Source organism: Ornithodoros turicata, chromosome 1, assembly GCF_037126465.1.
Source record: "Ornithodoros turicata isolate Travis chromosome 1, ASM3712646v1, whole genome shotgun sequence".
Classification (NCBI taxonomy): Eukaryota; Metazoa; Arthropoda; class Arachnida; order Ixodida; family Argasidae; genus Ornithodoros; species Ornithodoros turicata.
The window spans coordinates 23,026,067-23,041,159 of NC_088201.1; the positions used below are offsets into that span (position 1 = coordinate 23,026,067).

The window sequence follows — 15,093 nt, forward strand, 5'->3', positions numbered from 1 at the left end:
GTGCCGATATTGTATTTCATGCCTTGATACTTTTTTCATGAGCTTTACATTTTTTGCACAGCAAAATGTTAGGAAAGGCTGGACATTAATCATGATCTTTGCATTGGTTTCAAATACTATCTGTGGCCACTGGCAAGGCATGTGGCAGTGTATACAAGTAGTTTCCTACTACAAGAGTTGTTTCCACACGTTCACACTGAAGCTGCGTCCTCATTAATTTTTCCTGTGTTCTGTATGTAGAAAGTATGAGATAACACGCGTGAAAAAACAAATGAAAAGAATTATACCGTGACAAAGCCCACAAACTTTGTTGTTGGACCACAAATATTTCTGGGGAAGCACGCACACACACAGACAGGCACAAATGGACAAGACGAGACAAGGTTTACTTTTAAAAATCCTACCACAGGGCACGAAACAAATAATTATGACACTTAAGGCTACTGAGCATAATGCAAGATGCTGACAGTAAATGGCACAGCCGCTTACGAGGCTGAAGCTTCCTCCGTCCCGTATGTTTGTGCAAACAAAATATACCTCAATATAACTGCTCGAGCATGAATCCTGATGGAAGATAAAGCAAGCTACAGATTCCCAATGAACAGAGTGGTAGGAAACCATTACATGTACTGCGCTTATATTATATCCATTGAAAGCTAGAACGAGTCTTCATTTTTTTAAAAATCACAAACAACAGAACAGAAGAACAGTGAAGCATTTTAATGGCAATCATATTTACACATGACCACAGCAAGACAGCGTGCCAGGGCACGTGTGAAACAACAGGTTCCAATGATTTATACGGACATTTCACTGACATTTCCCACCAATCCCATTTAGTGTGGTGCAAGATCATGTAAGACAAGTTGTCCCAAACACAGAAATGCAGTCTCATGTTTTGATTTCCTTCAGAACTGGACTGCATAAAAAATATGGCTAAATAAGATGAACCATAAGTGTTTTGTTCTGGAATTCTGTGAGTGGAAACTGTGGTGGTGTCTTTGCAGGAGAATTTGTTTCTGGGGGGAATTTATCTATAGCATTGCTGATCAGTGGGGTAATTCTGGAACACAAGCAAATAAGGCTATAATATGTCAGTTCATCGTACGGACTTTTTATTGTGTAGCACCTGTAGAACTTGTGATTAACATGATAACTGAAGCTTGTGCTCAATCAAACCACAGGCATAAAAAGCAATCAGAGTGGCAAATGGACCGAAAGGATCCTTAGAGCCACACAGGTTTTTCGCAGTTTCGTATTGTTTGCAGAGAGGTGTCCGAGCATTTCAGTACAGTCTTTGCGCAATATAGAAGAATGTGGATTATATGTTTGTTAAAATCACAGGCTCTTGTATTGGCAGTTGCTTTACTTGATATTTATTGAGGTTGATTGATTGTTTATAGGGGTTGCAAAACCATCTCTAACCACACGTATTTAATGCACCATATGTAATGTTGTAGTCCGTATACTCAACGCACAATGCTATAGTTCTCGTCGAAGCATGCTGTTTTTTAATGACATTTACAAACAATGCAGTTGCTAGAGATGGATAGATAAAGTGTAATGACAAACAGAAAATTTTCCTGCAGAAGAGCGGGCAGTTACCATGGGAACAGGTATGCCTCAATCTCCCCATGAAGAGGTACATGTGTCGTTTTCCACGATAATACAAATGTACTACACGGGTACATATTATATTTGTGGAGACCGAGGGAGAGAGCAAGGGCCTCTCTCACAGCACGTACGTAATAACTTCCGAACGCAGGATTGCATTTGCATTGGACTTTGCTTGATATATTTGGGAGACAAGTCCTGCATGATTCCTTCAAAAGTGGGAGTCTTGCAACATGGATTTAGAGCATTTTTACATTAATTTATGAAAGTGGTAACAAAGCCATTTTAATAGGAGCCCACTACCCCAATTTTTGTGACCTGCGATTCCGAATAAATCACTGGGCATCTTTGTTTCACTACACAGCCAATATTGCACACAGCCAGATACATCCAAAAATGAAATGACATTCGAGCATTTACAACTTTATATACATCGACATTTGATTACAGCCACACACAATCATCACATTCCATTCACTCCAAAGTTGCATCAAAATTTCCCTACAAGTTCCCAAAACGCGTTTAGACTAAGCTTATGTGCTTAAAAAATTGCACATTTCATGACTTGACACACAAAAAAAGAAAACAGAACAACTAAAACTTGTAGAACATAGAAAGCGTATGCAAGCAAGCGGGTGTAGGCTAGTTGTGGGTGAAATGTTCCCAGACTCTGGAGATATATGCACAATGACAGGCACAAAACGGGTGTTACGAGACTCAAGCCAGCAAATGAGCTTTTAATACAGAAAGTATAACAAGGCACAACAATAAAAAAAAAAAAAAAAAAAAAAAAAGAAAAAGATGAGGGAAGCGAAAGGTGCGCTCTACTTTTCCCTCCCTTGTCTTTTCGATTTTTATCGTTGTACCTCCAAAATTAAAGCTCATTTGTTGGTTTGAGTCTCGTCTCCCCTGCTTTGTGTCTGTCCGTGTGCATCCATCCCCAGACTCAGAGAAATACTACCAATAGCCAGTCAACACTTGCTTCATGCTAGGTCAAGTTAATATCTTCATAAAGCTAGAAGGATAATCAAAAACGAATGTACAAATGTATAACAACGAAGTAAAACAGCACCAACATTTAATGTAGCATGCAAATATGAAACCGTAAATTTTACTGCATTCTTGTGTCAAGGTAACTTACATACGTTTTTAAGCTAACAAAAATCCACAGAACTACTTCCACAGGGCAAGTTATTCAAAAGTGTATGCCTGAAATTATGTGTTATGATGAGAAACGCCTTCAAATTGCCATGTTACAAGGTAAAGATGACAGAAATAACTAAAACAGCAGCAAATGACAAATGTGCTAAGCAAAGAACTACAAACATGACGGGTGTCAACCTGAGGAGCAAATAGGAAATGGAATACACAACAAGAAATTTGAAAGAACAAAAACTGCTTAAAGTGTGGGTACATTGTAAAGAGACACATAGCTGTGCTGAATTCTGTCTGTAATATCTACTATTCCATTTATTCTGTGAATATCTGTATTTCAAACTAAAAGTACTGTTGCAGACGTGACAATGATGAATACAAAATACTCTAGCATCAATAAACTGCTAAGACAGATGAACAAATGAATGTGTGCTTCACTACCACATAAGCAGCCTTAACTGCAAAAACACTGCATTAACACTTGACAATGTTACAGCACCATGAGAAGTTTTTTGCAAGGGATGAGAGGAAAGGACGACAAATCCCCTCCTGCAGGGAACACAAATTTAATTTTGCATTTGTTGCATAACAATATAAATTGTGTATTATAAAACAGCACTGTGTAAGTTGCTTTACACTGTGTAGCATACATCAAGTTGCATGCTGCAGTTTATTAGTCCTTGGTATACGAAACCAAACACAAATAAGACACAAACATGCAAAAGGTACAGCAGGAATATTTTGGAGCTTCACAAAAGAAGGTCAAGAGAACCCAAGCTAAAGGAGGGGTATTTGTACACACGACAATAAATGGCTGAGACAGTCGGGTACTCATGAGTGATGTTATTTACACATGATTAGTTCAGCTGACACTGACGCGGAAAGCACGATGAAATGTGCTAAAGGGACCACCACAGCTTTTCCTAAAGATCCTGCTAATCACAGTCACGTGCAAAGCTTAGGAAGCATGGTAGTCGCTGTCAAGTCCAGTAACTCTCTTCAGAATATCGTGGCTCCACCTAAAGTAGTTCTTGGTGTGGGGACACTCTTCCTTGTGGTGTCGTACAATGTTGTCCATTCGTGCAGAACGAAAGCCACATTTGGAGCAGTGATACTGAGGAGTACCTTTGTCAGGAGATGATGCTGGGCGCTGGCAACGAATGCGAATGTCTCCAGCAGGCATGCTTCTAGTAGGAAGCACGTAACCAGTAACTGAGGAGGCCTTTTTGGGAGTCACAATTTTCCTGTGTAACGCCTTTTGCTTTCGGGTTGGCTTTAACGGTGTGGATGTTACAGGAAATGCTTCAACATTCTTAGTGGGAGCTTTGCAGTAACTAATAGGGGTGCTGGTCAGCGGGATCGTGGGTTGCTTTATACTCTCTTTCTTAGAACGAGTTGCCCTTCGGTGTTTGGATGTGGCAGTTCCAGCTTTCCTCTCATCCTGACTCACGGGAAGTACTTTTTCGTTAGCTTTCTTAGCCTGTTCAATTTTGAATATATTTAGCAACGCGTCAAATGCCTCTTCGGACTTACTCTTCTGGGCTTGAGGCGCATCAAGGGACTCATACGAATCAAAATCGTCCTCATCACTATCAGGGATAATCATACGCTTCCGAGGTTTGGTTGGCGTACGCAAGCACCACCGTTTCTGACCCGCAGAAGGATCTTCGGTGTTCCCTGGTTGGGCTTCTGGTTTCTTCCTCCTCTTCCTTTCCGCCTTCGGGGGTGTCTTCGTTGAACTTTCTGCTAATTTTTCTTCAAGCTCTTGGTCATCAACTGCAGAGAGTGGTGATGACTCTTGACAAGGCACTAGCTCCAGTGCTGCCATCAATTCTTCACCTACAGTACGCTCTATGCTAGAAGGCGGCAGTTGCTTCTCAGGGTGTTTCACTTCCCTTGCCTGCTTCTCACAAGCCACACCATCAGCTTGCACACCCTCAGGATTTTCTGTAAACCGTGCATCACGTTCACTATCCACATTATGGGATTCTTCATTACTGCGAGAAGTTTCTGTCTCATTGACTTTGGCAGAACTTTCTCTTTCTGCATCATTCTGTCTACCTTCATGTTCTTTTGGTGACATATTGAAATTCTGATCACAGTCTGATGAGGACACATGTTCCTTTTGCCTGTCCTTATCCTTTGTCTCGTCAAACGCCTCATTTTCGGTGGCCATTTTGCCATGGCAATACACATCAGAAGGGGAAGCATTTGTTTCGCCATGTCCCATGCTGGTTGGGAGATCATTTTCTCCGTCAGGCTTATCTTCACTTCGTAAAACACTGTGTTCAGGTGTGTCCATTTCAAGAGTAGCATTTTTGGTATCAAAGACATTAGAGGCATCCGGCACATGCCCTGCGCCATTACTGTAGGGCAGGGACCCTATATCGCTATTCACGTCTGGAAAATTTGGGAAACTTTCATCAGGTAACGTTTCCTCCGTCCCTGTCTCACTACCAAGCTCTCTCTTCCCAGCAGGCAAAATCTTGCAACTCTCAGGTTCAGCCAAAGGAAAGGTTTCGGTGATGTGCAGACTGTTTGTGTCCTCAATATGTTTCATTGTTAACCTTGTCATATTTTCCCCTGTTCCACACATAGTTTGTTTGTTTATTACTTCCGTGGCCAAGTTTTTGAGAGTATTGCAGCTGTACTGTGGAACCTGACTCTTGGCTGCTGGTTGACTTCTACATAATGAACCATCAATTTGAACAGCTTCCAGCTCAACTGGCACAGCATTTTGGTGCACCTCGCCTCCTTCAGGAATTTCTGCTTCATGTGACTGCTCCATCATTCCTTCATTCACCAACTCAACACCATGCCCTGCTGCAGAATCTTTTCCGTCTGTTTCACTGTCTCTCAAGACATTAGGAATGCTAAACACCTCATTCGAAACGTCATGCTCTTTTGCTACAGTGCCAATCAATGTGGTTTTCATTTCTGTTGAGTAGTCACTGAGTAATGGAGAAGGGAAAGAATCAGACCCTTTGACACAGAATGCCTGTTCACTTTGTACTGGTGGTGACGTAACGCTCGTGTATGGAAAATTACAAGGTACATTTTCTTCTGGCGTATACATATTCAAATCTGGTGCAACTACAGTGTTCATAGCACCAGAACAATCTCTATGCAATTCAAATGCACTTTTTGCAATAGAATCCTCTTGCTGAGATGAATAATTTGTGCTAATCACTGAACTCCCATTGCTGTTGCCTGTTCCTATCTGTTCTGCTGTCTCTACAGCATCATCCTGGTTTTTATGGCATTTCTGTTTAGGACTGGCTAACTGATTGCTACTTCCTTCCCTTGTACTACAGATAGCATCATCAGTTGCAGCCCCAGGTACTCTGCCATCATGACACTCTTCAGAACTATCTGGAACTTGTGTTCGCATAAGCTCGCTTATGTCATCTGGGTCTTCGTAAACACTATCTGTGGCATCACCTTCAGAAGCATTAGTCACATTTCCCCTTGGCAGGTCACTACATGTATTATCCTGCACACAAGCTATGCTATCCGCTGCAACTGAAACATTCCCGTCAGCTATTTCCTTTGTCAGTTGTGGTTCCCTCGATAATTTGACCGGATCGGAGCATGGCAGATTCAATTCAGGAGATTCATAGTGTGAGTCTTTATCACTGTGAGAATTTAATTTCGCAGACTCTAAAATGGTTGCGGACTTGCTTTCCTCAGCAAGATTTTCACCAATGCTTGCAACTTTTACTGTAATATGCTCCTTTTCTTCTTCTACCCCTAGCGATTTAGGGCTTTTATCTGCCATTTCTATCCCACTCCCAACGGCCACATCTGATTTCATTGCTCCATCAGGTATCTCACATCCATCTTCTGTATAAATGAGAACTCTTTGATCAGCAGCAGCAGTATGAGCACTGGATTCATCCATCAGGGTTATCATGTCCTCATCTACTCTATCAATAGTACCATTCTGCTCTTGGAGCACGAGAACCTGCTGATGTCCATGTTCTGACTGTATTTGTGTATCGTCTGAGAAATGCTGTTGAACATCAAAGGCCTCTCCATCAAATGGATTTCCACATTCTTCACTAAACGATGCTTCAGCCGCAGTGCTTGGAACTAAACCGGTCACAGTGCCCTCTGTTCCCTCTTCAACAACTACTATGATCTGTTGACAACCTTTGCCACCTTCAGACATCAAGACATGCTCTCCCAATGCTTCTGGTGGCAAGTATATAGTATTTTCGCCTTGCATAAGCTGAAGTCCGGCTGATGGGTCTAGTTCAAAATATCCAATCACCTCTCCTTCTTCCTGACATGACTCCGCTGTTCCTCCATCTTGAAAGTCTACTGGCCCTTCTCCTGTCATAAGATCTTCTTGCGCTACACTTGTACAAGATTTGTTGATGCTATCCATTGCTGTTGTGGTTAGTGAAATGTCATGAGAGACCTGAAACGCAGATTCAGAACATCTCACTTAGCTCAAGTTCAGATTACAAAAAAGACATTATGGTGGCTGTCATACCTAACTCACTACAATATCCCAATAGCCATAACTAAAAAATACTGGGGCTGCACCATCTCCCACTTCTATTATCACCATAAAAACTGTTAAACGTACAATACATTTTTACATCGGTTTGGAAATTGAATTTGACAATTTCTCTTTCCGTCACTACGGCTTTGCACTTTTGGCCATGATTTTCACCTTCGCGGTCGAGGCACTATCGCCCTTCATTTCTGTACATTCTTGACCTTACTACTTCCTCAATATTTGCCTGCTTTTCTTCTGTGTGGGCACTGCTGTACTGGAATTTCTTTCAGACACTGCTCTTATACAGGGAGGTTTATCTATAGGGCGTATTCACATGACGTCAAACGAACGCATTTGGCCGCCATGATGATGGTCACTTTTTCAGCGTAGCTGCCAAAATTATCTAGCATTTGCTCGAAAATGAAGCCTAGGATGGTGTTTTGAAATCTCAAATCTCAATCTCAACAACATGTCACTGTTGTTTTCACATTTTCTCTCGTGACAACTATGGTTGTCGCACTGACAAATTGCGCAGTTTGTCATGTTTCAATGTTGCTAGCATGAAAAGTGACTGCCAGTGGGAGGAGCTTACGTGCATGCTACGTCACAATGTGACGTAGGTGAATACACTCTATACAAAAACTACGCCCCACAACAACAACTTTATTGCGAGATGATGAATGGGGAGTTTCATCGCCAGGGGCCATACTCTACCCCACTGCTGGTGGTGACGCAGGGAATGAAATAATGAGCCCCTTCACAATAGGGATCCAAGTCCTATGGCATCCAGAAAGGCGAGGAGAGCTTTGAGGGATGAGCGTTGGTGGGCTGAATGTGTGCAGGGACCAAGCAATTTTGTGAGAGAGAGGGGGCGAGAGTCCTGCTCGTTAAGGGATCTGGAGAGTACGGTTCGGGAAGGTTGGTAATGTAGGCAATAGAGAAGAATGTGCTCTAGATCTTCTACAGCACCGCAACGACTGCATTGGGGAAGGTCAACTTGTCTCAAGCGGCAACGCCACTGCAGCGTAAAAGCCACATCGAGGCACATTCGATGAACTAATGCGGCATCTTGACGAGAGGTTTGACGAGGCATGTGGAAAACGAGCACTGGATGAACTGTGCTCAGCATGGCTGGGGGAGAATGTCAGCGGTCCATTGGCGGGAAGCCAGAGGAGTCATGAGGCGTCGAAGTACGGCAGCACAATACTCGTCCGTCTCCGAGACGAGAGAGCTGCTTCTGCGGCGCTGTCGGCCTGTTCATTCCCTTCGACACCACAATGGGCTGGAACTCATTGGTGAACCAGCCTGTGCCCTGCTTCGTAGACAAGGATGTAAGCCATTAACACATCCATCACGAACGGTGTGGATGAGCCTCGGATGCCAGAATTTTCAACTGCTTGCAGCGCAGATATAGAGTCGGTGAACACGACCCATTCCCATGGGGTAAAATCAACGATGTGCTGCAGAAAGAAAAGTATGACATAGAGTTCCGCAGCTGTGGATGAGGTTTGATGTGAAAGCTGACGTCCTCAGAAAACCGACGGAGCGCCCGGCTCTGATCTGGCAATGCTGTTACCCTTCGCGTCTTCCGGGGGGGGGGGGGGCTCACTTTTTGCACTCAGTGAGCTGAGCCCCACGTGACATACCCAAGCAACCGCTCCGACCTTCGAGAAAACACGAGGGAGAAGCCATCTCTCCCATTTTCCTCCCTTTCGATCAGCGTCACAACTTCTCCACCACGTGACCCTCCCTGATGCCGGCGTCATTGCTAGGAGACGAGTGCCCTCTCCAGAACATGACTTCATTGCAATTTGTGGGCTTATGATTACGTCACCCGCTCCTTGCGTCATCAAAACTTGTGGAGGCTCAGCAGACCTTCAAACATTGACAGAAATGCACAGCGTTCGTAAACAGGATTGAAATTTCGCGTATGAAATCCTTGCGGCACCTTCTTTTGATGGACTAAATAAAATAAGCGCTGCTTTCCCGAGTCCAGAGTGGCACTTTAATGACGTTGTGGAAATCCTGTGCAAGATTGGAAGGCTGTAAAGCACAGTTGCCCTCATCAAAACCGCATGAACAGCTAGGGGGGAGCGCTGATCACAGCCCCATCATAAGCCATAGAGATGTTGAATTGCAGGAAGCCATTGCTGTACTTTCGTTTCAAGGTGCTTAATGTGGCGAGCCCAGCGCAGGTCCGAGTCCATGACCACACCAAGGGAGGGATGGGAACGTACAGGCTCATGCTTTTTTTTGCACCAACCCAAAGAGGGAAATTTGTCATAGCCTTGAGGGTGAAAGGGAGCTCGTCGCACTTTTCGGGCGAAACATCCATCCCAAGTCGCATGAGGTACAGATGGACATTATTTAAGGCTAGCTGCAAACGGTGCTGAATGGCTGGTCGTGACTTGCCTACTGTCCAAAGGCAACGTCATCGGCATACACAGAGAATGCTACTTTGCAAGGAATTATCGATTTTAGGCCTGCCATTACCACATTGAAGAGTGTATGACTCAGAATGCTTCCTTGGGGTACGCCTTGATGAACAGGATGCTTAGGGCTTTGGCCGTGGGATGTGTGGACAGCGACAGTCCGGTTCGTAAGGAAATTGTGGAACCAGTTGAAGAGTCGACCAGATGCTCCAAAAAAGCGCAAGATGTGCAGCATACAAATGTGCAAGACGGTATCATAGGCACGCTTGATGTCGAGGAAAACTGATACGACGATCCGCCGAGGTGCACGAGCATACATGTTGCTCAGGGGACACCCCACAATAATCAGGGCTTAGTATTATTTTTCATGAGACAGAGAAACACATCCTACCTCTAACAATGCAGGAGGCATGGTTCTTTTTTTTTTTTTTCATCTTAGCGCCACGAAACAACTGTGGCTATGAGCAGCGTACAGATGTGGACAGATGAAGAGAGGACAGCAGGAAGAAGTGCGGCACAGGGGGATTAGTATGCGCCCTGGGCCGACATTGGTGGGACCTATGCCGACATTACTCTGGAAAGTCTGCTGGAAAACCCACGGAAATCCTCAGACAGCACCGCTGGTGGAAGGATTCGAACCCACCACCTCCCTGTCTTCAGCACTACCACCACCGAGCGAATGCTTTTACCCACTCGGCCATGCCGCTGGTGCACTAGGGAGAGTGACTCACCACTGGGAGAATGAGTGTATGGAAACTGTCCTGTCACATGATTGTGTGACGAGTCACAAGGGAGGAAGCAGCAGTTAGCGAGGATGCTAGAAAAGGAAGAGTGTGTAGGGGATGCAACTGCCTCAGAATCTGCCTGTCCGAGAGGGTTTTGTTATTTCGTGCAACGCTCCTAAATCTTCATTTTCAGTCACGTCTTTTTCACAGGTTCATACATCATAAAAATGCTCGGTTCGGTTCCGATCCCTGGTATGTAATAGCAGTGCCAACTGCAATCAATAATGTGCGATCCTAAAGTCATGCCCAGTCCTACCCAGTAGTCATACAAGGCCAATCGTAGCCACATAGGATAGGCATGACCATCGCTGGACGTTCCTACTTGAACATGTGATTGTGGATTTCTAGCCAAAGTGACAACTATATTCCAATGATGGCTTGCATGACACCAAACAAAAGTCACAAAAGTCAAATGAGATATATGAACTTCAGCAGGGAGATCACTGTTTTGCCTAACATGAACGCTGTTTAGCGAGCACAGCTCAGTTTCAGTCAGTGCCGGATTTAAGGGGGGCAGACAGGGCATATGCATAGGGGCCCCCACCTTTGCAAAGTAATTTTTTTTTATAAATAATATTTTTTTTAAACAATCCTCACAGGCATCACCTGTATCGGTGTAGGCAGAATTTGTACAGCACAATATCAGTGCTACTGCAAAATAAAAACAGAAATAGCACATAACAAACAAACATGATAATGATAATTCGGGGTTTACCCCACCAGACAACTGCGATCAGACAAACAGACGAATATCTTGACGTTATGGCAGAAGACAACTGCCTAGCGGGAATCGCTGTCATTCGAAATTTGGCGTGGCACCAATGGTTTGGCTTGGTTTGGGATTTTCTGGTGCAAGAGTATCAGAGATCAAACTGCGCCGGACCAGCGGCGCTAATGGCGTGAGGCAAGTGAGTTAGTATTTTCTACAACAGTGAGTTAATAAATGAATTAAGTACGACATATCGCAAATTACGGCGTACACCAACATTTGATTCTATAGCACTATGGGTACAACACATTGAAGTTAAAACCTGTAAAGTTCTGGTCTTTCTCCACCTGAACCACCGTGCACGGTACCATAGCCATATAGATGGTCCCCCACACTTATAAATCTGGCACTAGTTTCAGTGGCAGGAGATGCAAGCTTCCTAGAAGGCCGTGGGAAAGCGTGTGAATTTTCTGAACTTTACAGGATTTTTTCAGGGGGCGGGGGCAATTTGTTCAACCAATAGACACTAGGTAACAGTATGATGATACTTGAAGTCCTTGATATGCAGCGCATCTTGCGGATAAGGTTCTGATTACTATGACATCTCAGTATAAATCATGACCTGTGAAGGGGAATTTCCACAAGTGACCTTGGCGCTCCAGGAGAGAGGGGGGGATTACAGCCAGTCCTTGGTACGCCCATGAGAGTGAGTGATTAGGTAAACTGACATTTCCTTGATTATGTCTGCTCAGAACTATTAAGTAGGTCCATTGTAGAAAATGCCTGAGCTTGTACTACAATGGCTTTCATCCACCAGCTTGCCTGCATTTATGCTATTTTATCATTTACATAGGTGCATCATGCAACACAGAATCCTATGCCTCCTCACTGCAGCATTAGCCAACAATATCAGTACAATTGGAGGAGAATAAAGGTACTGGCAATGGAAACAGAGAGGGATTTCAGAAAATAAACAAGATGACATCATAAAACCTAATTGGGACATGGTTGATTCTCTCCTGTATGTACTTCTTGGCTTTCGTACCTCCCGCTCCTGCACTGACAGGGCATGCTCCATTTTAACAGCTAACCTGTGAGCCAAAGAACAAAAGAGGATTTTCCAGAAGCTTCTTGCAATTATATGCATGAATTTGCAAGGGCTTGTAGCAGTTTGGCATGTCACTCTGAGGATGGAATGCGCCAGAGCGTGTTCCGTAAACTTTTGTCCAGCACTGTACAACTTCTTTCCTCGCAGACATTCGCTGGGTAAATTTCCAAACTAATGCCTGAAAGATAACTAAGCTACAGCTCACAGTGGACTGAAACCACTTCACAGGTTGGTAAACAACATAGCAGCAGGTAATGCTGCCGACCGAGCAGTAATATGCTCGGCGTTTCTGTACGTTTCGGGACAGACTGTATCCATAGCTGCAATAATTTCCTGGTCAGTGGAGAATGACACCTAAACATCATCAACATGCCGTTGGTGAATTTGTGATAAAGGGCATATTGACATTTTTATGTTATTTTTCTTCACACCAGAAGACTGCACCGGTAGCACATAAACACGGCGCTTTCAAATTTTAAATAGAACCACAACAGTGCAAAATGTCCGAAACTGTCAACGAGAAAGTTATGTCAGGTACCACAACAAAGGGCTACACTGCCAACGTTGATCTTGCACCCAACAACAGTAACGGGTGGCACTGAATACATGTTGGAATAGTTTCAAAAGAAGCTACACATCCAATGGCAGATGTTCCTGTCGGAAGATTTTCATCGGGTTCCCAAACTTTCTCAGAGTCCCATAATAAGATAATGTGTCCATGTTGGAAAGGCTCTGTGTAATGATGGAAAAAGAAGAAGACAAAAAATGTTGATGTTTCCCAGTTTCCTTTTCAGTGTGGTAGTGACCTGTAGTCCTTATCGTGGTCATATGTTGTGCACTAGTCTGACATCCAACAGTTTGGCAAAATTTCCTCCCTTATGTTGACCACTAGGTGCCCAAGGTGCCAAAGTAGGTTGGGCTTAAAATCCTTTCTACTATACTGTCATCCAAAAGAAGACAACAGCATGCAGAAGCCACCTACCTTCCTGGTTCAGGATATACCTTGATCTTCCACAGCATGACTTATGTGTCCTATAACAAGAAAAAAGGATTTCATCTGAGATAGCCGCACACTTGTTACTGTCCAGTGTCTTATGCAGGAATTTTTATATTGTACCGGATTACAAAACAAATTATAGCATTACATGAGTAATCAAGTCAGTGCACGACATCCGAAATGGGAACTCCTACATGTAAAGTATTCAAGAAAACAAACACAAAACAGGTGAGCCTTATATCAGCTTTATAACCAGCACCAGCAGAGCAAGCATACATCATATGGCACTTTACAATGCCTGGATAGTTTTCGATCATGCAACAGAGGTTCAAAAACTAAATTTCGTGTTCTCGCCACAGGCTGGTCCCACATTTCGCTCCGACGCTTTTTCATCAATGGAGCCACCAATATCAGGTGGGAGATGAAGCTTCTCGATAAGGAATTTCTTGCTTCTTTGGTGGAAGAGGAAATCGCAGCCTGGCATTTGATAGCTGTGGGACGCTGTTCGACTGATCTTGGCAAAATGTAGAAGCCCATGGTAGTTTTTAAACAATGGATTTGCAGATCTTGTGCAGTCACTGAAGGATTCAAGCCTAAGGACTATATCCGCAATTCTTCGACACTGAAGGGAGACAGATGGATAGCACTCAGCCAAATGTGACGGCACAGTGACGAGTACTGTTGTTGGTTCTTCTCTAACGATGCACTTCAGGGCATAGAGAAAAGCTGGAAGCTGACATGGTATGCCCCAAGCAGCTGAACCCAAACCATTCAATGATACCCTCAGGACGTTGGTAATTGAGCCATCTGGTGTCTTAATGTCCTTGAGGCTTGAGCTTATGTCTTTCAGTAGCGACATGTATTCAGCGCCCATGATCCCTGCGTGCGACTGGCATGCTTTCTCACTTTTCTGGCAGGGGCCGTACGTTATCACTTGCGCAGCAGCAAGTTTTTCAAGTTCGATTCTTTCGGTGAAATCAAAATAGCGCCCAGTGGTATCTTGTGCCGGTAAAGACTCTTGTTTTGGGTGGCTATCATAACGAAATGCAATTTTAAGATCCCGGTCGCCTTCACTGCTGGATGGTACTCCTGCGCCTGTGGTACAGGATTGAGTCCTCGGAAGCTCCCGAAGCCACTTCTGGGGATCGGCTTCGCCGCTGGCAAAATACACCTTATGATTCTGCACAATTCCTTCGGCGACAAAATACTTCACTACCTGTTTACTGTACGTGGCAAAACAGTCCTCTTCTAGGACAAAAATGCCACCGACAGGCAGACCACCGCCGAGAATGTAATCTACTGCCTCGATCCCGCACGACAAAACGGTTTCAGTGTTCTGCAAAGACAACCTAGCTCCTGGTATGTTACGAACGGTAGACTTACCGCACTTCCGAAAACTGCTAGCCATTAATTACCTACGAAAACAAGTACTGCGAATGGCAAAACAGAGGAAGCACGATCACGTGTCGTGGGGACAAAGGTAGATTGCTAAGGACGCACAAATCACCTCGGCACTGACAAAAGCGAGGTACTGCTTAATTCCACCGTTGATCTGCACAGGGAATTGCCACAAGTACAGAAAATGCCTTTGTTTCTCCGTACTTACGCATTACCGAAGCCTTTGAAAGAATAGCGCCATCTCGTGCATCTCGTGCTCGGATCGATGGAAGCGCCACCTTTCAGAAAAGTGCACGAGCGCGTCGTGAACGCCCATCGTGAGCTATGCAAAATCCCTTGAAATGAATTTTGCTATACGAAAACTCCTCTCGCCACATGATAGGGCCTC

The 15,093-nt window shown here is 44.2% G+C and overlaps 2 protein-coding genes across 4 annotated transcripts; both read right to left on the reverse strand.

Moving 5' to 3' along the window:
* Positions 1 to 701: 701 nt before the first annotated feature.
* LOC135377652 (uncharacterized) lies at positions 702 to 15,003 on the reverse strand. 3 transcript variants are annotated; one of them, XM_064610241.1, is made up of 3 exons: positions 14,914 to 15,003; positions 13,293 to 13,342; positions 702 to 7,192 (listed from the first exon to the last, which is right to left on the reverse strand). In XM_064610241.1, the coding sequence occupies exon 3, from the start codon at positions 7,157 to 7,159 to the stop codon at positions 3,728 to 3,730; it is 3,432 nt and encodes a 1,143-aa protein (XP_064466311.1). In that variant the 5' UTR covers positions 7,160 to 7,192; positions 13,293 to 13,342; positions 14,914 to 15,003; the 3' UTR covers positions 702 to 3,727. The 3 variants fall into 3 exon arrangements, with proteins under 3 accessions (XP_064466311.1, XP_064466312.1, XP_064466310.1); XM_064610242.1 differs by lacking the exon at positions 14,914 to 15,003 and adding an exon at positions 14,815 to 14,904; XM_064610240.1 differs by lacking the exon at positions 14,914 to 15,003 and adding an exon at positions 14,691 to 14,796.
* On the reverse strand, positions 13,537 to 14,715 carry LOC135377655 (elongator complex protein 4-like). The gene has a single exon (XM_064610245.1). The coding sequence runs from the start codon at positions 14,713 to 14,715 to the stop codon at positions 13,636 to 13,638; it is 1,080 nt and encodes a 359-aa protein (XP_064466315.1). The 3' UTR covers positions 13,537 to 13,635.
* Positions 15,004 to 15,093: the final 90 nt, after the last annotated feature.

Coding starts and splice junctions, on each gene's coding strand:
- LOC135377652 (XM_064610241.1), bottom strand. CDS start 7,159: ATGGATAGCATCAACAAATCTTGTACAAGTGTAGCGCAAGAAGATCTT.
- LOC135377655 (XM_064610245.1), bottom strand. CDS start 14,715: ATGGCTAGCAGTTTTCGGAAGTGCGGTAAGTCTACCGTTCGTAACATA.